General features: G+C 41.8%; 1 protein-coding gene across 1 annotated transcript in view; it reads right to left on the bottom strand.

The window, feature by feature from the left end:
- The window catches only part of Crybg3 (crystallin beta-gamma domain containing 3), a 112,564-nt gene that overhangs the window by 3,652 nt on the left and 84,910 nt on the right, over positions 1-24,002 (bottom strand). Inside the window, exons 17-19 of the mRNA XM_213639.11 lie at positions 21,515-21,641; positions 7,466-7,605; positions 4,986-5,109 (exon numbers count right to left, since the gene is read on the bottom strand). Of these exons, the coding sequence (XP_213639.6) occupies positions 4,986-5,109; positions 7,466-7,605; positions 21,515-21,641 (391 nt within the window). The remainder of the gene's footprint in view (positions 1-4,985; positions 5,110-7,465; positions 7,606-21,514; positions 21,642-24,002) is intronic.

Below are 24,002 nucleotides of genomic sequence, written 5' to 3'. Positions count from 1 at the left end.
TTCCCTTGGCTGGTATATATATTATTTTCTGCTGATAAGTCCATGAGCACAAACTTTAAATTATGCAATGTCTTTTAAATGTTCTGAAAAGTGCCAATCCGAAAGGGTAATTCACCAGAACTCAATGTAGCAAGGCTCAGGCAGGGCAGAATTAGGGCTTGAAGAGTTTCATCCTGTGCCAGATATGCTGGGAGGAATGGGGAGAGTAAGGGCCAGGTACCGCCCAACATGGATCTTAGACAGTGCAGGAACAGCAAGCATGGTCCTCAAGCACACTGTGTGGAGCAGTGATTAAATGGCCAACAGCTGTTAGGGAAGAAGGGCTTGAAAGCCAAGACAGCTAGGCCTTTATCTTTCATCTAAGGAAGAAATTATTTCTGCATTCAAAAATCAGACTGTACTCCTTTGTCTGGAAAATACGTGACACACAGTTTTTACAAGAAGAAATCTGAGACTGCTAAGGATAAGGGCTAATATTTGCTGAGCCTGTAGACACATCAAACCATATGTTTTTTTGTGCTTACAATTTTGTCAGAAAAATCAGAACCTTTCAGAGAAAACATCTGTGGCTCCAGGTTTTACAAATAATGCTGTCACAGATGGGGAGTCAGATCTCTGGCAGGACGGCTCAAGAGACCCATGAAGGACACTCGGGTTATCCCTGTGGCTATAAGACAGTAGAAGGGCACTGGAACAAGGTCAACAGGAAGCATCCTGAATCCAAGGCGTCAGGTCCTGAAGATAAAATGGAAGATACTACTGTCCCCTCTGGATGAGAGAGAGCTGGCATCCTATGTAGAACTCTAGCACTGTCTGCTACTTGGGAACTTTCACTGTGAAACTTAAGTGCTGGCCAGAGAAGTAAAGCTTGGTATTGTATGGCAAGACTACCAATGAATAGGCTACTGTGTTCAGCATGTCTAAAGAAACATCATCTAAGTATTTAAATTACCGTGTAGAAGGGCAAATAACTTGGCTGTAAAAACCTGAGAACAAGATGTCTACCTGCTGAGTGTCTTAAAAAAATGAACTTCTTCCACATTCATTTCTGTAACCATCCTGGTAGAACAAGATATCATGTGACTATCCATTTAACTATTGGCCTCCTGAAAGAATTGAAGTTTGCACTGGACTCCCATGCTGAGAAAAGGGGAAAGCTTGAAGCCCTTTTGCCAGCCAGAGGAGGAACTGCCTCCCAACAAGAGATTGTACAGTTATGACAGCTTACTAGACCACCCTTGACAAAGACTGCTGAATTATTCATACCTCTAGCCCTCAAAACCTATACTTCTCATATTGTTGCCTCCAAGACTGGGTGGGTAGGATGGGTGGTTTTAGTGGGATCCTTTATTTATTCTGAGTGTGGTACATTGAATAGATCTGTCTCTCCTTGTACTATTTCTTTCATTAGCATATTGAAGACATGAGATTGAGACTACCTTGTTGGGCTGCCAGTACCCAGGCTTTTACTCGAAGAACTCTGGCATCAGTAATTATAACTGTGATAATGTACTTAAAGTATCCACAACGCAGTGTTGTCTCTTGCAGTAACGATTACTAATTCTCAACGCATCAGTGAACTTTGATAGTTGTTATTACCTTGCATATACAAAGAAATAGGTATGACCTTCATGCATGACAGAACTCCAGTTACTTTAGGACTAAACATCACAGTTTTAATCAATTAGACCAAGCAAGGTACTAATTACCCTTATTACCATTTGTAGTCTGACAACTCTGTAATTACACTTAAAAATCACTGACATGCATTATAAGTACCTTAGTGACTTCTGTATTCCCAGCCTCAAGGAGGATAATGTTTTGATTATTTCCTGGTTCCTCAGCAAGGAAAAGAACTATTAACAGCACCAGTACCCATACCAAAGTTACTTACATGTAGTAAAAAACTACTGTTTTCAAAACTGAGAATTCTTTTGTTGGGTTTTAAAGCTGTGGCCTAAGTAAACAATGGGAAAACAATCTAAAACATTACTTTGAAATTAATTTAAATCACTACAGTTGTTATACGCATGCAATCCAAAGGAATTTAAGAGGTTGACATTAAGTCCTGTTGCTGAAGATACCACGTACTTTGGACACAGGACTCAGAAGGTCTGAACTGGATTTAACCTGAAAGCTTCTTCCCCTTGGAACACCTTTCAGAGTACCAGAAGATGCTATGCAAGCTGCCAATGGAGGGCAGCAGTCAACAGTCCTATCCAGCTGAAAATCACATTAACCAGCACAGCCAGATATCCCTAAAACTACCACCTTGCCAGTCATACCTTGGCAATTGGATGGAAAGCACATTCAACAAGAGGAAAACCATGCCTGGTACTGGAAACCTAGCCAGACCTATAGAGGTCATAGGTCTTAAAAGGAAAACCTACTACCACTACATTATTAAACCAGCACAATGCTAACCGCATTCTAAATACTTCTACACACAGATAACTAGCTCTCACCCCTTATCAAAAAAGATGCTCTCTGCAGCAGATGGAGATCATCACAGAAAAATACACTGAATGATGACAACACCAAAGGCAAGACAGTGTGTGTATGTGTAACAAAAATAAAAAGAGGCCATGAATTTTAGGAGTAACCTAAAATGTAAAGGGTTGGAAGGAGAAAAGGAAAGATAAGAAATAATGTAAGTATTTTATACTAAAATTATGCAAAAGGGACTTGCTTGTAAAATTAAGAGGTTATTCTAAGCATTCTTTATCATGGAACTGGAACAATAGAAATGGATCTCCTTGTCCAGCAGAGAAACTTCATTCAAAAATGAGAAGACTGGGGATGTAATACAGTAGTAGAGGCTTTCCATGCATGAGACCTATGGTTGGAAGGAGACCAGCAGAGGAAGCCGAAGCAGGAACATTTTCACACTGGCCGCTATGGTTTTGGAACATACTATTCATGTGACTAGCTGGTCTTTAAAGCCCAAACCTGATTTCCCACTTCTACCTTTCTATTCCCTATGGCTATTTACTTAAGCTACCCCTTATTCGACGGACTGGGTGGGAATGAGCATTCTGGAACATTAGTATATCAAGAAACTACTAATTTTTTGAGGGTCCTTCAGCGGAACATGGTAAGTAACTAATAAACTTTCAAAGTCAATGTGGGACCATAGTTGATACAAGGCCAGTATGTATCCACATGCTATGCTTGATATTCAGTGATGACTATAACTTTCCCAGTGAGGAAACCTGGAGTGCTAAGACAGTAAGTAACTGATCAAAATCACACTGCTAGCAACCAGCTGAGGTTGGAAGTGACAGAACCAGAGACTGTCAAAGGAGATGACAAGTGTTTGGTAATTATCAAACACTGAGGTTTGATAATCAGCCTCAGCATCTGGATCTACCAACTGATCACTTCCTGGGTCAGCATATGCTAATCTTATTTTCAAAGAGTCCAGGTACTTAAAAATCTAGAACATAAATGACCTGGGTTCACAGTACGGTCCTAACACTCAGTTGTCTTTCCCAAAGTGTTTGCTATTTAATAATAATCCTTACCTTATCACCACTGTGAGAATCAAGCAAAGTAGTATTCTAAAGAGGACATAGGTAAAAAGTTCATTTGCTACTCATTACATGCCTGGCCTGCCTGGGGAACTTTTCAAGGTTGTGTACCACTTCCCTTCTTGGTGCCACACACTGCCTGAGGCTTTTGATAATAGTGTTGGTTTAATTTATGTTGTTTTGTGTGGTGTTGGGAGCTCACAAGTATGCATGTGTATGTTCATGTGGAAATAAGTATATTTTGGGTCACACCTACATTTAAGGTAGTCTTTTCACTTGCCTTTTCACAACTGTTCTAGGGAAGCTGGCCAAAAGTCCCACATGCCCCACTGCTCTCTTGATGGAATTACATATGTGCACATCATGCCTGGCTTTTAATGTGGGTGCTGGCAATCAAATAATTTAAAAATTACAGTTCAACTAAGGAACTGATCATTTCTGTTCCAGTATCTACCATATCACAGAGGACACTAAACATCTATTATTCCTTTATTGAACAGTTTGAGCCCTCAAGTCCTTGCCATTGTGACAGGTAAGCAAAAAATAGAATAGTAAGCAAAATAGGCACTTCTGCGTCTCAAAAATGCTTTCCAGCAGAGTAGGAATGAGCTCACCTCATCTAGACCTATGTGCTTGTAAGCTATGTGTTTGTAAGAAAAACATGGGATACTGCAAGCAACCTCTAAACTAAAACCATGTCTTGTAGACAAACAATCAAGGCTTTTAGGGTTTTAGTTTAAACAGGAGAAACTGAGCAAGCATTTAAGAGGACCTGGCACATTGAATTAAAAGGATAGATAAGAACTAGCTTGGCAAGAATGAGAAACCATTCTATCCAGAGAGCAGCCTTATTACCAGGCTGGGAGGAAAACCCTTTGCACTTCGGTGCATGTGATACAGACATGAGTTTGATGAGGCTTGAGACAAGAAAGAAGCAAGGAGTCTGATACCAGACTGAGGAACACATGTTCCCTCCTAAGTGCAGTGGGAATCTTTGGAATGGACTGATAAGTAGTAGGTTAGTGATAAATACTATTTTAGTTAAATTGCCAGGATTTAACCTGAAGATTATGTAAGGGAAAACTCCAGATACAAAGAAAGTAAAACTCATTACAGTAATCACTTTCCCATTGTTTACCACAGAATTTACATTATTTTAATTTTGTGAAAAATATGACTGATAAAACTTTTGGTTCAACCATAAAATCCAATATTGACCCCCCACCCCCTCTGTTCCTCTCTTCCTCTCCTGGCTTGACACGATAAAAAAAAAAAAAATCCAATATTGACCTTAGATAAAATTTTATGAACTGGCTCACCTCTTAAGATTCCTGCAAAACAGCACAATCTCCCCTCCCTGGATACAGAAGTGACCCAGTGGTCAGTAGTTCAGATTTCTGTGGTTTATGACATTTCTGTCAAGCTACCTGGGTCTGCTGGTTGTCTATTTCTTACCTGCCTCATAGGGCGCACAGAACCGATCGTTTTCCACCCACTGAATGCTGTCCAATTTGGGATCTCATTAGGCACAAGGAGGATTTGCCTTCCCAAGAAATTGGAACCTTCATAAGCTATCCATCTGCAAGAAATGCAGGAAAGAAAAACATGGGACACTGCAAGCAACCTGTTAACTAAAACCAACTGTCATACCACTATGCGTTACAGCCCCTAGATCTGTAGATTTTTTTTTATCATTGAAATATCTAGTTGGCCTCCCATCATTACCTAGGAGGAAAATACTCCTTCAGTTTTCCCATGTGTTCCAGAGCTTCTCCAGAGAGTTAAAACTGCTCAACATCTCTTCTACATCAGTGTCCTCAACTGCCCAAGGCCACCAAGGTCTACTCAGAGAAATTCCCCTTGCAGTCTGTTTTCAAAGGTAGCTCCTCTAGAAATCTTCCCTAACAGTGCTGTGTTCAGGCTTGGTTGTGTTCAAGTCTGTAAGAGTGGCCTTGGGTGAGAGAACAAGGACTGGTGCCCAGTCACCCTGTCCATTTCTTCCCAGCCTGGCTATTGCTGCTTTTCTGCCACTTGTGGCAGTTTCCTCGATGTGAGACAGAGGTAGCCCACAAACACTTGACAGCTTGCTGAAACCTGTGTACACTAGGTGCCAAACTGGGTGACTGATCACTGGGATTGCCAAAACGCAAAATTTTCAGGGAGACTCAAGGTCTTTGCAGACACTTTACACAAAGTGTGGAGGATGAGGCCTGCTTCAGACATAGGACTTGGGAAATGTAGTCAGTATGTGTCACCTGGGATGAGGGGGCAAGCACCAGTAGCAGGACCTAAGTCTGCCTATCAGGAAGGATAGTTCCCAGAAACAGGTTCTCCCAGAGTTTGCTGCGGTGTGGACAAGGGTCCGGCAAGGTCCTTTGTAAGGACCTGCTCTGCAGTATAGCTCCTCTGGAATGGAGTTAAACTGTCAAGGATATGGCACCTTGTAGGTGATGCTGGAAAAGAATGTTGCCCTGGTCACTTCCATTTGCTTTTAACAAATGAATCCCATCCCATGTTGATTTCAATGAAGTACACAAATGAAAAAGGTACGTGGGATCTCATTACCATCATAGATCCAGTATACAACAAGGATTAAAATATACATGTCATAAAGTAGGTGAATCAGCATGGAATGGAATCCTGGGAGCCCACAGTAGCTTAGGTGAGGGTTTAAAGAGATCCACTGTGTCCTTAAATGTGCTCAGTAATTCTGTAGTAGATAGATTAAAAAAAAAAAAGCTATCAAGAATAAATGGTGTCAAGATGAACTTGCACAAGGAGTAAAAACAGAAAGATGAGAACTTTACAACAGTGTGTCAAATATCAGTTTAACTTAGATACGTAAAAATAAAAGGAAAAATCCCATATAGAGTTTTGAAATGCAACTCAAGTTATCCTAGTTTACTGTAAAGTAATATTCTAGAATCCTGTGCTACAACAGAGTAAATCAGTTAAGTTTAATAAAGGGCAAACTATGTTAGACACTTTTCAGAGGAAAATTTAAATTGTTATGTATGGATTACATAAGAGCCATTTGTTATAATGGTTGACTTAGTTTTCATTATCTTCTGACTTTTTGTTGTTGATTACCTCATATATTTAAACAGAGTTAATTACCACACAATTTAAAAAGCCACAAACAATAAAAAGTCATTATTGTCAATAGCTATGCATGTTTTCTCTATTGAATTTTACTAAAAAATACCAGCAGTTTAAGAGTAGGAGCTGGCTTCTGTGCCAGAATTCACAAGTGAACAGAAAGGCAGATTTCTCAGGGAACACAGCTTGACTACAGACCTCCATAACTTCTCTTCAACACAAATGCTCAAATACATACCTAATTTAGACATTAGTAACAACAACGCTTTTTAAAAGACAGTTTCCCCAAATGTAAGCACACAGGGCCTGTGCCCCCTGACTCTACATTGACTAGTTATAGAAATGACCAGACACAGGCAGGCAGGCTGCATCAACCCGAGTGGGCTATATGAAAATGAGCACTTGGGTAGGGACTCCTTTCGGATAAACAAGCTGTCCGGTCAAAGTCATATCCAGCCATTTTAGTCTTTATAGTCACTTGCCTTACATGGGTTATGCTATTCATGGCCTAAAGAGATGATTTAATGAAATTTCCCCTCAAGAGGAAGTGGGCTCAAGTATAAAACATTACCTGGTGGAACTGCTCTATGATCCATCCTCTGATGGGGTACCAGCCCTCATCCCCAAAGGGTTCTTGTTCCAGATCACTGCATACTATTGTGTATTGGGCATGGTTCCCTCTTGTCTTATTTAAATAGAAGCTACTCTTGTACTGAGATAAAAGGAGCAGGTGCACCAACAGACTTTAACAGCCGTGAAGGGGAAACAGCAACCAATCGACTCTATCTTAAATCAGTGAGCAACCCAGAGTGATCTGCCCAGCTTCCTGTACTCACAAGCCACTCTTTATCCACACAGACTGGGTATAGAAGTGTAGGTCCTTGTTCAAAACAGAATTCACGGCGTCTTCAAGATGTAGCTCTCTTCCCTCACAATGTTCTAGAGCAAAAAGGCTGATGGAAGGTTCTTCAAAAAACTAGCACAAAAAGAGAAAAAGCATCATCAGAGGATGGCAGGGGCGACACCTGAAAGACAACTTAGTCTCACATACAACCCTGGGAGGAAGAGAGAAAGCACTCATCATACGTAGACACTGAAATTAATTCATGTCAGACGGTAGAAGAAACGCCATTCTTTTCACTCATTAGTATATACATGATAGCAGCCATGAGACTTGGGGAATGAGATAGCAAAACAGCTCTGTGTTTGAGCTATTATTAACTAGCAGATAAGTTCCAAGATGTAGAGTAATAGTTTAATGAGAGACCCTTGCCTCAAAAACTAAGGTGGATAGTGATAAAGAAAGCATCTTGTGTCAGTCTCTACTGCCCACATATGACATTTATAAAATTTAACAAATACTCCCTCTGAGAGTACATAGGAAAAAATGGTTACTTTTCTTCTAGAAAAAGAATTGATGAGGATGCATGTCTAAAGGATGGAACACATTTAGAAGGTAGACAAGATCTGTGTGTGCAAAGCAGGTATGTGGAGGTTCATGCAGGAGACAGAGACATGCATGGGCTTCCTTAGAGGAGTAGCCAGGAGAACCAATCACTAAGCAAACACGTCCCACAGGAAAGGTGTTAGGTGTGCTCACTGACAGTCATGTATGGAGTTGCTACATTCCTTGCTACACGGACAGGGCAGGAACAGACTGACTGTCAAAGCAGAGTCAAGGACAAGACTGTGCTGAAACCAACTTGATGTAAAGGAAACGGTATCCACACAGCAGGAACTGGCCGATCAAATACGAGTAAGTAGAGGCTCTTGGTTTCTCGTCCTTGTTGCATGTTTATCTATGTGGAGATGGGGTGCTAGCAGAACACATGTGCTCTGAAATGAAAGGGGGTAAATTCTGGAACTGAAGGGTATGGGGCAGGGCTGAGGAGTGGATCAGGAGAAGGGTCAACCAAAACTATGTACCAGGACAAAACATCACAGAAGTACCTGCTATTTTATAAGTCAATTGAAATATTTTTTAAAAGAGACAATAAAACTTCAAAACCCAAGTGACTTGCTCACGGGTGGCCTGCAGATATACTTGCAGTGGAGCAAAGTGACTTGTGAGTTATCCTTGCAGAGGTGTTCAGAACTGCAAAGGCAGGGGAATCACCTATATGTGCACCACAGGAGGGACTGGCTCAATAAATATGGCAATAACAGAGAGGGCTCATAGAGAGCTGTGGAAAGGAGAAGCTCTTCATGGAGAGAGAGATCACCAAGACAGAGTCTGCAGAGGCAGGATAAAAGAGATCATATAAAGTAGCTTGCTTCACAGGATACCGGCTTGCAGAAAAAGGAAAATTTACCCATATGTGCTTATGTATTCGTTAAACTTTGTCTAGAACAAGATACTGCCTCTTCTGAGACAGGGGCATGGGAGGAACAAAAGCTTTTTACTAGATGCCTGTTTCTGATTTTATATTGTAATTAATGTCAATACATTAGATAGATAGATAGATAGATAGATAGATAGATAGATAGATAGATAATGCATGTGTTAGTGTGGGTTTTTTTAATAATATAACCATTAGGGGATTTATCTGGCAACAGCATAAAGAAAGAATAGAGGGATAGGAATTAACAGTGCCAATATACTGGTAGAATGTTTGAAGCCCAATAGAAAGAGAACCAGACTCAATGGAGGAGGGGATAATTTAGAGATGAGACAAGGCAAGGCCAGTAAGCCCAGAACAGTGATAAAGCAGATACACTAAGTCAAGCAAATAGATACAAGAGGAAAAGGAAGTGCAAGGACCTGGGAGGATGGCTACATTGGTAAAGTATCTGCCTTAAAATCATAAGAACTGGAATTTGGATCCCAGCACCCACATAAACGCTGAGGCTGGCAGCATGCACTTGTAACTCTATGGCTGGGAGAGAGAACAGAGATCACTGGAGCTTGCTGTACCCAGCCAGTTTAGCCATCTACTAAGCTCTGAGCTCACTGAGAGACCCTTGCCTCAAAAACTAAGGTGGATAGTGATAAAGGAAAGCATCTTGTGTCAGTCTCTACTGCCCACATATGACATGCATACCCACATTTTAAAGAGAAGTAAAAAGCTATGACTAGAATCATTAAGGATACATAGTGTTACCTACAAGGGAAAACCCTGCTCAAGAGCTAGGAGCATATCATTAGAAAGATCTTCATAAACCAGAGAGTAGCATAAGCTTGAGAGAAGTGGGACATAAACTAGACTCTAGATATGGACCTAAGGAGAGGCCCTGGTATAGAGAAGGTACCTTTGGAGATGCCCAGAAGCTGTATAATGATTGACACCCAAGTTGAAAGTAGAGACTAGGAGATGTCACTGTCCCGACGGACACATGGGAAGGGCAGGTGGGGAGTGATGACACACTGACCAGGAAAGGAGAGCTTTCACACCAGGAGAAGATGCTTGGTGAGTCAGAGCTGGCGATGGGACAGTGCAGGTGTGGCAGTGAAGCACTGACGGTGGCCTGAGAGAGACTCGTTTACTAATGAGTCAGATGAGGAGAATCTAGGCTGGGAAGGCTGAGGAATATAAGTCAACACAGTGCAGACAGAATGTACATGCTATCCTTTAGAAATAACTGCGTGAAGAGTGAGGGAAATGATATAATAGGGGTCTATGAACAGGCTTATGGGCACCTCAGAAAGTCACATGAACAGAAAGACATGGAATGGTGGAAAGCAAGGGAAGGCTTGTGGGTAGAGAAAGACATTTAGTCTAGTGGTTCCTATTACTTTAAAACCGATTGCTGGCTTAGGCCATAAGAGGATGTTCTTGTTGAAAGGGATATGCTATACCTTCTCTGAAGCACAGCCTGTTTAGTCTATATAATGTTGCATGTATGGATATGATTTCAAGGCTGACAACCTGGCACTAGATAACCAATTTGGAGCTGTGCCATAGGGAATACTATTGCTCCTCTTCTCGGCACTCGTTGGCTGCCTGAACAAGTCCTGAGCACCACCCACAGATATGCTACCATGGAAGGGGGAAGTCTCCTAGGACCTTAACTCTAGAGAAAGAGAATGCATACTCTTTACACAGTATGCCCAATGACCTAGAAATCAAGCCTTGCACTCTTCCCACAACCTCTGTAGCCATAGAAATAGTGTCTATCTGACTTGTCCAGTCTGGCTCTACTAGAGGAATGTTGGCAATGAACACTTAGAATGTAATTCATCTGACCAGTGAATTAAAGCCATGTAATTACACTTAAACTTATATAACCACATGTGTCTAGAACATGGGATTAGACCGTGCTGACCTAGAAATCAGAGGATAGTAGAAGAGAAATACTACCCTGAAGCGCTGGTCTCCTCTACGACCACCACTTCCTGGCCTAGGAGGAAAAACTCATTACAACTAGTCACTGACCCCTCGGTTCTCTAGTTGCTTCCCCTGGTATCTCCAAAGTGAAAATCAGAAGTATTCTGGTAGTTGACAGAACAGAAGTGATTGAAAATGAGATCATCAAAGTCCACAAGAAACGTCTGGATTTACTGCTGAGACTTTTTAAATACCCCTGTCCTCGGGGTTTTTAATAAGAATTTAAATGACCTCTGTCCCTGTATTTGTTTGGCCAGCCATGGCTTAGGGAGAAAGGGCAGACAGACAGACAAGGAGCCTGGAAAGGGTTTGGAATCAAACACCAGCGGCTTTCTCCAGAAAAAGAGTGACAGATAATCAAGGTTTGCTAACTCACACAGTGAAACTTGTAACCCAGAAGGGGAAAAAAATAGCAAAAGCCTATGAGGACATGATCTAAATGCTATGTAATATTATAACTATGCGATATTATAACCAGGCATGGTCCCCCTTTGAGAGGTTGAGGTTGAGTTTGAGCTCAAACTCCCATCAAATTTGTTTGCTCTAGCAGGTTCACCATCTTCGAAATGTTATCTTAATCAAATATGGAAAGTTTGGAGGTACAAATGTGATTTGTTCCTCTATTTAAAATGGTGCAGGCAAAGTGAGGATAACGTGTCCAACAGCCAAGATCATGTTTTAAAGAGTTTCTAAGAGTTTAAATGAATCAAGAGAGGGTATTTCAGTGAGCAAGTAGGTTAAGCCAGCAAACCGTATGGCCTACCAGCATTAGCTAAATAAGAGATGACTAACAAGCAGAGCAAAGAACTAACCCACTTCCCTACTGACAGCAAAAGGACACCACTGAGTCCAGGCTGGCAGACTTTTCATTTGAGGGCATCCATTGCTCCTAAACCCCAAGGCACCTCTTCTAGAGCTCATGGATACCAGAAGTGTCCATGTCCGAGTTAGTACATTTTATATTGCTTTAGCTTAAATGTCATTTATAAATATATGTAAGTGTACAAGTATAATTGATTTACACATGCATGCAAAGAATTGAAAGATTCGGAAGGACAGCCCAGTGCTAATCAGGACAGGATCATGGCAGTGACTGATAGCTGACCATTTACAAAGTGTCCAAGAAATATTTTTAAAAACTGTCCATGTCCTGATGCACTTCTTGTACTTCCCAAATCTGAAGATAGCAAGGCATAAAAATGAATGTAAGTGTTCAAAACTGAAGATGACAGAATAATCTGCGCTTCATAAAGACAACAGAAACCACAAATTTAATTACAAATTGAGCTCTGTAAATGTTATGGCTCTGGTCCATGCTAAATTAGAAGAGAGCCACTTGGGGCTAAAGGTTCCTCTTGGGAGTCAGCAGCAAGACATTCCTGCTAGGTCAAGTCTAAGCCATGTAAAGTGGATCCAGTTTCAAAGAGGAGTGCGTAGGCAGATAATAAAAGAAAAAGAATGTTTGAATAATTTATATATAAGTGAAAATTTAAATAAGGAAAGAAAACCGGTTCCTCCTTTCCTCCTCCATTAAACTACGCTGAGATAATAATAGTAATAATTACCATTGCTTAATAAGTGCTTATTTGTCATTTCTGCTCTAAGAGACTAATGCTGTTAGTCTTACTATATATAAGTGAATAAATATACATTCATGTTTCTAAAATATAAAGGTCTAAAAACCAACTTCCTCCCTAATTTATTTGGCAACAAATTTAACCTGAATAAACATAAGTATATTTATAATGTTTATCATCAGGTCTGTATGGATATATAAAATTCATTTATTATAAACAGATATGTGTTTAGTTATAGAATGCGTTCAGGAGTCCTCAGAGTGTTTTCTTATACACAATATATAAAAACTCGATTCTTCTTAAAATGTAAAAAATTTCAAATCCTAAAGACATTCACATTAAGGATTATGGAACTGAATTCACACATTAATACCTAAGGTTTACCTCTGATGCTTGTTTTGCTTGAGAAGTTGAGAAGTCAAGGCACAGGCTACAGAGTAAGGGAAGGGGCAGGCTTTTGAGCCTATACCCAATAGCCCCAGAAGCTATCTCTCTCTACTATTACTCTAAAATGTTCTAGGTGCCAATCATTGTATGATGCAGGATACAAGCAGTCACCAAGTGTGTGGTTACCTGAAGCACTGAGCTTCTCTATGCTCAGCTGGTAAGCAAGCACCTAGGATCCCAACTTTCTATACACAAATACATCTGCCAACTACACCTGAAGCCTCTGCTAGAAAAACTACGACCACACCATCACACCTCCAATATAACTGTATAAAAGGTTAAGTCTACGTGTTAATTTTAACTTCTTAAGAACAAATCTATGACATACTTCGACACTGTATAGTTCTTTAGGTTTCAAATCACTGTTTACAGGGGAAATGTGCTGACAGTAATTCAAGACTTATTAACCAGTTAGGCTGTAAACATAACATTTTTACTCGGTATTAGACACTCACCACAATTCTATCTGTATAGCCCAATGACTTCAGCACTCCCAGATATTTGCCAAATGAACCAGTTAAAAAGGAAGTGCAGACGAACTTAGTGACATGAACCATTACTGTGTGCCTAAATACCGTAATTCCAAAGACATGTCAAACTACTGGGGGAGGCTAAAAGAAATGGCAATAATCTAATAAATCTTTAAAAGGACTCTAATACGATATCCTCGGCGCTACAAAATCTTATTAACAGCGCCAGCCTATCGGGTCATAATTTTGCATAAGCACACAGATTAACCATCACCTGTGGGCTGCTCTCCTATCACTGAGCACTGCTTTAAAGGGCTCCGTAAGCCACAGCTCATTTAATCCTCATGTTTGAGTAGATCAGAAAGTGAGGACCGATTGAAAACCATATGCTTGGGCACAGGCAGGTAGGTCTCAATGGCAGAGTCAGAGCTGAGCCAAGAGTTTTCAGACACCGAGGCAGACTTCCGCAGCCACCCTCCCTACAGCGCCCCTTCCCATTTATCTTGGTAAAATAGCTTTCACTGTTTCATGTCAGCGTCCGTCCCCCTTTTTAGATAAGTTGTGATTCATTTCTGAAAAGAATAAATAGCATAACATTTGACCATCCACCCAACATCCACCAAGTATTATATCGGTATTTCCCATTTGTATTTTTAAACTTTAATTGGCAAGTCATGTGTCCATAATTATTAGGCTCATTGAATATACAATCTAAGATGATCAAGTCATGGGTACTAGCATATAAACTTCCTTGAACATGAAACTAACAAACCTCATGTTTTAATGCAACATGTACTGAAGTAATTGACAATACTGAACAGCACTTAACATGGACAAAATTTGAACCAAAAGTTTAAGTAAATGAAATGTACTGAGTACACCTGAATTTAAACTCAAGAGTTCCTAGAGGCAGCCTGCTTTTCTTGCCTTTGGTGTTGAAAGTGATCATGCATACAGCTGCCATCTGCTGTATATTTTATTATTTGAATGTGCTACTATTTTTATCTCCCAATGCTAATGAATCCCCTCATGCTGCCCCCGCTGTAACAGCACTATTATTGTAATATTCATCTGCAGGCCTCTCTCTCGGATTGTAAGACAGTGAGTCCCTGTCAGCCGGCTACATTTCCTATAATTGCAGTTAAACCAAGTTTTTGGAACTGTCATGTACTTAAGTACCTATATCTAAGGTAACCTAACAGTGTCTCGTTATTGGTTTGTTAAGTGATCACCCTTGAGGTTTCCTATCTTCTGCATATCCTAAGCCATTTTATCCTCATCTATAAATGGTGGATTTGTATCCTCTGTTGACTTTCTCTCCTTGTATTCTTATACGAAATTTTTACCAGTTAATACAGGCTGCAAACATATTCTTTCCATTCATGGCCTGCTGTGGCAGACTGAGTAATTAAAACCTGACCATAGGAAACATAAGAACATCTGCATCCTAATTCTGGGAGCCAGTGAATACAGAAGCAAGAACTTTAAGGACATGACTAGCGGTTAAGGATTTTAAACTGGATTACTGAGGTAGGCCAAGAATAACCACAAGGCCCTCTCAGAGCAAGGCAGGAGGTCAGAGATAAAACCACAGCGAGCAGATACACTTCAGAGACCAGCATGGCCCTGAATGAAGCAAATCTGGTAGCTTCTAGAAGAGATTTACAGAAGAAAAGCAGTCCTATCTGCACCTTAAATTTGCCCATTTCAGACTTCTGGCCTCTAGGATTGTAAGGCTGAATTCCTGCTAAGTGACCACAATTTTTTTTCTTTTTTTTTGGAGCTGGGGACTGAACCCAGGGCCTTGCGGTTGCTAGGCAAGTGCTCTACCACTGAGCTAAATCCCCAACGCCAGTGACCACATTTTCAACAGTTTCTTATGGCAGTGCTAAGTTTCTCTGTCCCTACCAACACTCATGCTGAAACAATCTTCTACATTAAGTGGGAGGAGTGTATAAACGCGTCAGAGTACAGGTGTTTGAAAGAAGAGGTAATTAAGGCTTAAACAAGAGCATAAGAGTTGGGCCTGAATCTAGGAAGAACAGTGCTTTATAGGAAGAGGAGAGATTACAGCTAGGTTGCTCACTTCCTCACCCAATGTGACTCTCCCCATTGCCTGAGGCACCTAGAGCAAAGGGACATCACCGGGGCAGCTGTATCTAGCACTTCCCACATTTTCAAATCATAAGCTAAACAAGTATTTTTTTTTACTTTGTAAATTACCAAGTCTGAGATATTCACTTATAGCAACAAGACACAGATTATGACATCAACAACTCATGTTTTTTCCTCTGAACCTTTTCCTTACTAATTCCTGCTTTCTATATCTCAAAGATGTCCATCCTGTTCTGGGGTCACTGGGAGAATCTCCTGTAATTTCTTCTAACTCAAAAATCTGTTTTTCATATTCGTGTTTAGTGTACAGGACCCTAGTTATTGTATGTTACATATATACGTATGTTACACAGCCCTCTTTTTCTGACTCTACTGAAGACTGTGTATGTCATCAGAATCATAATTTCACTCCAGCTTCTCCTATAGGCTCTTGTTACCATGTCTCTGTGGCTTTGCCCACTTGTAACTGTCAGGCTAAGAATTATTATTTCCGAAAGCCAGACTTCTATGCCAAGCCTCCATGGAGACACTGGCAAAGCACGGAGTAGACTTCTGCTTCCATGGTAATGTAGCCAACAGGTTACCCAACAAGACACCAGACCAACATTTACTTGTCTCGGTGTGGCAGTCTGAAGCTCACACTCAGCTCAGCTCACAGCCAGTAATTGCTCAGGTATCCTGTTCTCGTGTCTGTGCCCAATATTCTTAAAACAGTGTGTTCAGCTTTAAAGCGCTTCTTTAACAGAGGACAGTGGTAAATGCTTTTCCCCATCATCCAACTTTCAAAGCTACACGGACCATTTTAAGAAGATTAGACACAAGCCCACCCCAAGCTCAAAGTACAGTCCCCTGTTATAGAGTGGGAAGAGGAACTGGAACGAACTGGATACAGGCTCTACCTGTTTATGTTTGGTAGGACTGGATTATTGTCCTAAATTTTAAATAATGAAGTTTTATGGCCATGGGCTAAGCAGAGGAGACTACACACAGGTCACACAATTCAAAACAAACGTAAGCATCTGTACCTTATCTACAGTGACTGTAGTTCAGTAGTTGGGACTACGTACAAGGAGGTTTGAAAGACAGACTTAACAAAACAAAAAAAGACAGACAGACAGACAGAAAGCAAGCACCTAGAAACATAAAGAATGACCATTTAGGGCAGGAAAAATTGCCTTGTGGTAGGTCTGTTGTTATTATGAATGTTTGAGTGCTGGGGGCAGGGCTTGTTTGTGTCAAATTGGCACAGCTATAACCATCTGGAAAGAGAGAAACTCAGTTGACAAGATGCCTTCGTAGCAGTAGCCTGTAGACAAGCCTATAGGGCATCTTCTGGATGAAAGGCTGATGTGGGAGGGCCTAGGCCACTATGTGTGGTGCCCTTGAACATGTGGTCAAGGAAGAAGGAAGCTGAGCAAGGCCACGGGGAGCAAGCCAGTAAGCAGCACCCTCCATGGCCTCTGCTTCAGTTCCTGCCTCCAGGTCCCTGTCTTGGGTTCCTTCCCAGATTTTCCTCAGTGACAGTGGGACCTCAGAGTTTTAACTCAGAATTAATCCTTTCCTCCCCAGGGTGCTTTTGGTCATGGTATTTCATGATAGTAATTAAAGCAAAGTTAAGTCACACTTCAAACATGAGGTCACCTGTGGTTATCTGGTTTAGATCCTAAAGGACATAGGCAGGGGAAACAAGATGTACACTCCTTTCCACAAAGCAGGGCAAAATGGAAAAAGATAATAAAGGGAACCGGCAGGGGCCAAGGAGACCCAACAGTGGAATGGGGAGGAGAGAGTACCGGAAGGTCACACAAAAGATGCAGGTAAGAAATAAAATGAATGGCTCAGAGAGAGAGAGTTAAGAGGCCTTCATGGTAGGGTGTGTGTGTGTGTGTGTGTGTGTGTGTGTGAGAGAGAAAGAGAGAGAGAGAGAGAGAGAGAGAGAGAGAATATGAATATGAATATGAATATGAATGAATATATCCCTAAATTTGGTTAAGGGAGTGAAAGTGAGTTGAGGAGAGGGGAGAGAAACCAGTTACATCTAGTACTCACTACTGATTAGATCTTTGAAAGTTGTCATTGCTGCAGTCTGGGATAGCAATGACGATGAACTTCAACAGAACTGGGAATGGAAGAGGGCCGAGCACTGCTATGGAGGGTACACTGGGAACCTGAGAGATGTCAGAGACAGCAGGCTGCTGCTTGGCTACAGGCATGGAGTCCACCATATGGGCCAACGGGAGAGGTGCAGTGCTGAGGACAGAAACCTTCAGGTAACAGAGACCGTGGCCAAGAACGGATGGATCTCTGGGAAACATGCACCGAGGGAGGGCGGGGCAGGAGAATGAGGAAATCTGCATCTCGTGGCATAGGTTCACTATCTAATTCTCTGCTGCCTTTTATTTAGTGATTACTAAAAAACGTGCTACATGATTGCTACTCAGTAATTTGGTTGAATAAATAAATGTAAAATGAATGTTCAGTAGAATCATTCTTGTGCAGCATTCTTAATATTTCTACAGAGAATTCAGTCATTTTAACCTCCCTCTCCCAATCAAAGCAAAAGGGAAAACCTTTAAGCTTTCTTCTCCCACATTACCAATCAGTTGTGCCCTCTCTTCCCGGAGGCTGCAGGGCATGCATGCCACAGCTACTGGGCTGGTAGTTCCTGTCGTCAGCTTGCTCTTTCACACCCAATACAATCATTTCTAAATACAGAAGGCAGGCTGTGGTCTCAGCCAAACACGTAAGCTTCTTTAAACCTAGCAGCTGATCTCTTTCATCTTGGAAAAAACATCTGGTAACCATCACCAAGGCTGGTAGAATCCTTACAGAGAAACAACCCGATATACAAACCCTCTCCGAGGTGACTTGAAACTTACACTAAGGAACACTGTCAAACACATCGGTCTCCATAAACACACAGCTCAAGGAGATCTGGAGGAAACCTCTGGGCCTCCGCTCACTTTACTGACACCACCTGCTCTGTCCATACTTTTCTCAGACACTGATACAAAACCCAAGTTTCCCAGGGTGAATCCTATAGGAAGTCTAAGGGGGAATTAGGACCACGGTCTATCATGTACCATGCTCCTCGTGTGACAAGGCCACCAAGTCTCCTCTAGGTCAACAGTCCTTTTCTTCTTATTTATAAAGGAAGCTGGCTCTATGACAAGGACAGACAAAGAATATACTGGGAACTTTTACATTTCCCCATCCCATTGCCAAAACCCTGCTAACAGAGTCACCTCCCTGACTCCCTATGTGTACCGTGTGCCCTTTGAATATTATCTGCCAGCTTTAGCCATACTCTAAGAAGAAGGGAAAAAAAAGCCAATTGATGACGCTCTGTCTTAAAAGCTTTCAGCCATAGAAGTGGACCCACGATGCCGAGTTTGTGCAGAAGCACCGGATAGGATTCTGGCTCCTCTCCTCCACGGTCATGAAAACAGCCATGACACTGACCAAAGTGACTGGATCACACCAGTCCACCAGTAAGACGCACGGCAAATGTGTGCCTACAATCAGTGCTCAGTCTGAAATCCAAGCTATTCAACTGCTCTGTGATGGCTGAGAGAAGACACCCATGTTAAAAAGTACAGAGGTTCTGGGGCCTTCCGTGACGTTCACAATCTTCCTTCTAACCACGTGAAAACTAGAGTGGACCAACTTCTTTTTCTTGCCCATTATATTTATTGGTCGATTTATCTGCACTAGAACTAAAAGCTGTTACCAGTTTGAAAATTCTCTCTGTAACTGGTTTCTTCCTGAGCTCTTAACTGAGACTTAGACAAATTAAGTGACAGTCCCTAATCATGTTAGTGGGAAACGGGACTGGGAAGCTCCTTCCACAGTGAAATTATTGCCACACTACAGACTGTATATCCAGGGGCCTCTCAACTGTATCATCCATCTGTACAGACAGAAGTTAGCCTGGATAAGACTGGCTAATGAATATAGGACAGGCTGACCCCACAGGAAGGTGAAACCATAAGGCTCTCAGTATGATAGTATGCACCAGGCACTAACTCTTACCATGTCTACCAAAGTACAGGCAACACCCTCAAAAGCTGCAGGCTGACCGACGGATTAGCTCATATGTAAACAGTGCAGACAGACAGAAACATTTCCTAGAATGAGTCCAGAATCATACTGGCTAGTGACACATTCACATACAAAAAGGCACATCATTCATTCTAAGACCACTGTGGAGTGACAAAGGAAGCAGATGGAAGGGGGAAACAGAAGACCAGGGTCTAGGACTCTCCAGGGGAAGGAGACATGGAAACTGCATGCGATTGGGATCTGAAGGATGGCTCCTTTTGTGGGAAATGGTAGCCTATAGGTTTACTGATTTTGACGTGCCTACCTCATGGTAACCAAAGCCCATGCTCAAATACTTGCCTGCTAATGACTGAAACAGTTTCACATGTTCCTCCTGATGGGCAGAAAATGTCCCACACAGACTTTGCAAGCATTCCAGCCATTAGGATCTAGTTTTGTATAGAGTACCTAAAATTTAGTTGATTCTGTTTCACCAAATTAAAAATCTTTCAGAAACCTTTTAATAAGGTACTTTCGTATTTAGGACATGTTTGTTTTCAGAGTTAATCAACCCCAGGCATTATTTCAGTTGATATGACCACTAGAATTTCCTTTAAAAATACATTCCCTTTCCCTATGAATGTGACTGACTTTTCCAATGTGTTTTCAAGCACATCACATTTCTGTCTCTGTGCCTCTTACTGTTTTAGTGGTCTTCCCTTGACAGACAGGGACACACTAGGAGCCTCTTACTCTTTCAGAGGTGGTGTCCCTGGAGCAAGTGAGAGACCAAGGACTCTATCTGTATTCTCATTCCTCAGCCAAGATGCTATTCTTAGCCTGATACCAAGAATACTCTCTCCAAGAATGCCTTGGGAAACAAGATGGCATCCCTAAGGTTCAGATTAAAGGAGCCGAGCTCTGGTTGGAAGGTCTGAGTAACCTCTGCTGTCATTCAGTGTTATCATCAGCTCTGTGTGATCTCAAGCTCTGACCAGCCATGTTCTTGGGGAATCCTCTTAATAAGAACCTGGATGTATCCTGGACCTCCTATTGCTTTGGTTGCACAGATCCTGGAGAACAGAAGCCCCAAACAGACAGCCCAGAGTGCTGGCTTTCTCACACTTAAATTTCTAAATATATCTGTGGCAAAGAACTTATGTACTCTACAAACAGGAGCCTCCATGGGGACTCAAGTAATTCTGCACAGACTAGGCAGTACAGTCCTTGTTTCCAAAAATTAAAGTTTGAAGTCAATCAATGCTAATGGTACTCCATGTCTTAATATACACTGGGAACCCAAGTAGCAAGTTGTCCTGTGACTCAGTTACTATGTGAATGTAATGATGCTATCCTTTTTATTATTAAGAAGCTATAACAATTTTAAGCATCTCATTTAATACCTCAGTGGTTTTATAGTCATTTTGTTGTTACTTGTTACAGATAACAAGTGAGAAAGGGCCAAATGTCCACCTCGCTGAGGAAAAGTACCACACTGAGATGTAAACACAAGTCTACATTACTCTAGTGCTTGGGGATTATATTCCGACAAGTCACTTTTAGCTGCCTTTCAGGAGTGGGACTCAATTTCATAATAACCAACAGTTGGATTATTCCCTTTTTTGGTGATTTGGTGTTTCCCATTATAACAATACTTCTAACGTCACACTATAAACTGTTCTTCAGAGGGCTCTGCCTTTCATGTACATCAGGGCACTCAAGAGTTATCAAGAGTCCCGTGAGGTACAGGTGAGCACTGCCGTCTCCTTTGAACTTTGAACAAGCATGTTCAAGTTCAGAGAGACGACCCGATCTGCGTGGAGTTAGAGCTGGAAGTGGTGCAGGCGCTCGCACATACCTAGGGTATTTACACACCGGTCTCATGACCACATGCCCAGCAGATTACTCACATAGTCGATGGGCTTGAGCGCCCTGACTCTAGCTGATGGGCAGCCACAGGAAGTGAGATCAGTGTAGAGGCCTTCTTCCAGTACGCACTGATGATAGAAACCGTCTTCTTGGTAGTACAGGAGCCAGCTAGTAAACAAGCAGGAAGAGACTCAAATTGCCATCAGCCCTCAAGGTTGTCCTATCTCCGAGCCATAGACACTTGGGTACAGCAGTCATGGCGCTGGGCAGTACTGGTCAGTAAACGGTGGCTGCTCTTGTTCAGTTCCTGCCTACTATGCTCCGGGCATTCGTCACGGACATTACACTTCACCGTGCCCTCAGAAACTGCTTAAACTGAAGATATAAGATCATTTTTACGATTATAAAAGCTAATGTGATTTTCCTGAGATTCACCAGTTAAGTGGCAGAGTTGAAATCTGAAATGAAAACACATCTGCTTTATACAATGACATTTGTAAATTTGGTGTCTTCAAGTAAAAGACCCTGGTATCAATTTATGGTGACGAGTAATCAGGGTAATTAAGCTATTTTGGGGAAGGTTTTATCTAAAGCATACCTGTCACTTTTATATCAGACAGCTAAGAGAATTTTTTTTTAAGTGAATCCTTCATATTGAGTTCCATTCAGTACACTACACACCAAATACCTGGTTAAGGATTCACTCTCAAAAGTAATTTAGTAATTTGGGCGTGTTTAAATCTTAGCCCAATAATTTAAGAATGTCTGCACTTCACCTAGATCAGGCTAATTCTAAATTTCCACAGGAATGAATGTGAGCTGGCACCACAGGTTGCTGACATTTTTTCCTATGTAGTGAAGACTTCATTGCTGACATTTATCAGTGGGTTTTAAATGTTTCAGTCAAGAGGCAAAGTCCTTTGTTTGCATTGTTTTATTTATAATTGCTTATGAATCCTTTGAAATATGGCTCAGCGGTAGAGCACTTGCCTAGCATGAATGAGACCTTGAAGTTCAATTCCCAGCACCAGGAGGAGAAGACAACCTTTTGAGGAGGGGACTATCATTATTCCTCCTTCATAGAGAAGGAGTCTGAGCACTGAGGGTGACCAGACTTATTGAGTGACATAGCTGGGAAGGAGGGGGCTGGGCTTATATCCAGGTCTCTCACAAAGACTCGGTGCTCAGACAGTCTCCATGGCTCTAAAATTCATTTCACTTCACTAGAATATAAACATATACATCCAGCATGTAAAGACATATGTGACTAACTTGTCATAGATTTCAATATCAGGAGAGAAAATGATTTTCCTGTAGGGAAACTTCAGCGCTTCTTTTTACTTGAATAAATGCAAAATTCACCTTTCAGAACTTTTCTTTTTCGCCTTCATGGAGAAGAGACTCAAAGCCATATATGATGGTATGGAAACCATTTGGAGTCCTTGCTACATATTTCCCTCTTATAAGAGTGAGAGCAGGCCATGCTACTGAACTCACAAGACTTTATGGTTACCCCTTGGAAGCAAATATAAAAACAGTAACCGATATATATATAAAAAAAATCAAACTAGAAGAGGGATAGGGAAACACAGAGAAAACTCTGCTTGAATGGGGGGAGTGGAGGTCAAGGAGGTGATCTGGGCTGGACCCTGGAAAATATATTGGGATGAGTAGCAAGCAAGGCTGAAAACTTTGCAGCTTAATGGAGACAAGTAGGTAATGTGAGCAAGTCCATGATTAGAGTCACAGGCAGGAAGCAACCGGGAAAGGGGCTCTGGACTAGTGGGGAACAGACATGCTACCCATTTAATGCCAGCAATGTCCGGCTTTCCCACAGTCGCTTACGGGGACAGTGGCAAGTGGGTGCTGCTGAAATAATATATAGACCTCAGGATCAGACCGAGACTTTTGTTTTTTCTCTCTCTCTCTTTTTTTTTTTTTTCCCGGAGCTGGGGACTGAACCCAGGGCCTTGCGCTTGCTAGGCAAGCGCTCTACCACTGAGCTAAATCCCCAACCCCCAGTCCGAGACTTTTGTTTTGCTTTGTTTTCTTTTGTTTGTTTGTTTGTTTTTTTAATCTTTATTAACTTGAGTATTTCTTATTTATATTTTGATTGTTATTCCCCTTCCCAGTTTCCGGGCCAACATCCCCCTAACCCCTCCCCCTCCCCTTCTCTATGGGTGTTCCCCTCCCCATCCTCCCCCCATTACCACTCTCCCCCCAATAATCACATTCACTGGGGGTTCAGTCTTGGCAGGACCAAGGGCTTCCCCTTCCACTGGTGCCCTTACTAGGCTATTCATTGCTACCTATGAGGTTGGAGCCCAGGGTTCTTTTGTTTTTCAAGACAGGGTTTCTCCATGTAGCCCTGGCTGTCCTGGAGCTTACTCTGTAGAACAGACTGGCCTTGAACTCAGAGGTCCGCCTGCCTCCCAAGTGCTGAAGGCACACGACACTACCACCCACCGGACAGTAGGAACGTTTTTACCATACGCCGTAGGATGGATAAATACCATTTGCTGACTCCCT

Source organism: Rattus norvegicus, chromosome 11 (genome assembly GCF_036323735.1).
Source record: "Rattus norvegicus strain BN/NHsdMcwi chromosome 11, GRCr8, whole genome shotgun sequence".
NCBI lineage: Eukaryota > Metazoa > Chordata > Mammalia > Rodentia > Muridae > Rattus > Rattus norvegicus.
This window is presented reverse-complemented; position numbering and strand designations above follow the sequence as displayed.